This window comes from Nannospalax galili, unplaced genomic scaffold, assembly GCF_000622305.1.
Source record: "Nannospalax galili isolate Female #2095 unplaced genomic scaffold, S.galili_v1.0 scaffold77, whole genome shotgun sequence".
Taxonomy (NCBI): domain Eukaryota; kingdom Metazoa; phylum Chordata; class Mammalia; order Rodentia; family Spalacidae; genus Nannospalax; species Nannospalax galili.
The window spans coordinates 3221779-3223661 of record NW_008341457.1 but is presented as its reverse complement, the minus strand read 5'-3'; the positions used below and the strand labels follow the sequence as shown (position 1 = coordinate 3223661).

The 1883-nt window shown below is 63.4% G+C and overlaps 1 protein-coding gene across 5 annotated transcripts in view; it reads right to left on the bottom strand.

The window, feature by feature from the left end:
* Positions 1-1883, bottom strand: part of Adamtsl5 (ADAMTS like 5) — a 7812-nt gene extending 5929 nt beyond the window's left edge. The window contains exons 1-4 of one of the 5 annotated variants that reach the window (XM_029565444.1): positions 1307-1883; positions 621-793; positions 316-492; positions 83-234 (exon numbers count right to left, since the gene is read on the bottom strand). In XM_029565444.1, the coding sequence (XP_029421304.1) occupies positions 83-172 (90 nt within the window). In that variant the 5' untranslated portion in view covers positions 173-234; positions 316-492; positions 621-793; positions 1307-1883. Of the gene's footprint in view, positions 1-52; positions 235-315; positions 532-620; positions 794-1306 lie in introns of all 5 variants that reach the window. The other 4 variants (XM_029565443.1, XM_029565442.1, XM_008837148.3 and 1 more) reach the window with 4 other exon arrangements.

Genomic DNA, 1883 nt, shown 5'->3' with positions numbered 1-1883 from the left:
CGCCCCCCCCCCCCGCCCCACCTCACACCCTGGGCTTCTTGTCCTCCCTTACCTGAGCAGCGCCACCTAAAACACAGCTCACCAGGATCCACAGCGAGAACCGAAGGTTCTGGGCGCCGCGGGGTCTGCGGGAGCAGAGGTGGGGGTCAACTGGATGGGCGCGCGTGGCCATCGCAGGCTTGGCGGGCTGTGTGGTCTTTGACGGTAGCTGGACTTCTCTGTGCACCTGGGTCTCTGTAAAGAAATGCGGTGATTATGCCCCTCCCCCCACCATCAGGAAAGGTTAGGGGAACTTTATCCTGTTATAACACTCACAGGAGACGCTTAGTCAATGCTAGATGATTGAAGGAATCATCCAAGTACAGGGTGCGTAGCGGGCTGCCAGGGTCCAGCCCTTTCATGCACCTTTCCAGCTTCTCCGCTTCCCCCAAGCCTCAGTTTCTCCATCTGTGCAGTGGGAGCCAGCTGGGCTCAGTCGGTGAGTCTGAGACCCTGAAGAGGGGGCAGCCAGTGGGGTGTCGGAGTCAGGAACTGGGGAGTTGGGAAAGACAACACCCCAGTTTGTACTCCAGCCTCTGAGGACCCCTCACCCCCCAGACACCCCAGTGTAGGGAGCTGACCTGGCTTCCTTCCAGTGCGGGCCCCATGGTTTGATCTCCTGGGAGGGGAGGACTTCAGAGGAAAATGACAGGGTGAGGCTGACGTCAGGGCCTCAGTTTCCCTGTGTGCAGAGACCGGATGAAGGCATTTGCCTCCCACACGCTCCTCGTGATCCCCGCCTGGCTGAACGAGCCTAGAGGGAAGAACACCAAAGCCGTCTGGGGACCTTGAAGGGCAGAAGAGCTCAAAGCTCTACAGCTGGCGGCGGGGCTGGGGTGGGGGGTGGGGGGTGTTTCCCAGTACCGGAAGAAAAGAGGAAGGCTTGGGGTCCACTTGGACCCTCTCCTCCTCTGGAACCTCGGTTTCCCCGTTTATGAGCATGTCTGACGCTGTCATTTGACCCTTTAGGGCGCCCTGGGGACCATGGGCTGATTCAAACAAAGCCGCCCTGACCCTTTCCTGGGCATTCTCACACCTCCTTGCCCTATTGGGGGCCCTCCTCCCCGCGCCTTTCAAGGCCCTCAGCATGAGCGTGTTGGTTTCCTCTCTGGACAAGCCAGTCCTCTGAGCCTCAGTTTCCTCCCGAGGAACTGCGACCTTGAAGATCAGCTCCATCCTGGGGTAGCCCCAAGGAGGGAAAGAAAGGAGCTGGTTGCGTTGTCGCAACACCAGCTGGATTAGTGGCGGGATAAGAAGAGGGACTTACCCGCTGTGCAGAGCCCAAGGCAAGGCGCTCTGGACCCTCACGAGCGGAAGTGGTGGGGCCGGAGGTGCGGGTCTGGGAACTCGGTCTGTCCCTCCCTCCAGGGCGCACCCAGCCCGGGGTCACCAAGGGCGTAGACCCGGGGCGCCCTCGCGCGGACGCAGAGCGCGCAGGAGTTGAGCGCGGAGCTGCGGCAGGGGACTAGCCACAGAGCCGCGGTTCTGTCCCGGGTGTCCCGGTGTCCGCGGGGCCTCGACCTTGGGCGGTGCAACTGGGGGAGGCTCCAAGCTGCTATTCTGGGCGAGGCGCTCAGGGCCCGGGAATGCGCAGAGCCCGGGCTCGGGGGCGCCGGGAGTGAGTGGACCCCTGAATCCCGAGAACCCTCCCCGTCTCATCACCTCGAGCCCAGGCTCCCCAATCCAGTCCCCGTCACCCCCAACCAGGCTCCTCAGCCTGGGCTCCCCACTGGGCCCCATCACTCGTGTGTGGCGCAGCTGGGCGGGGGACCCTCCCTGCCGCATTCCGGGGCGCTGCCGTCACTGACGCCCCACCCGGTACCGCCCTGCTTGCAGCTCCTCGC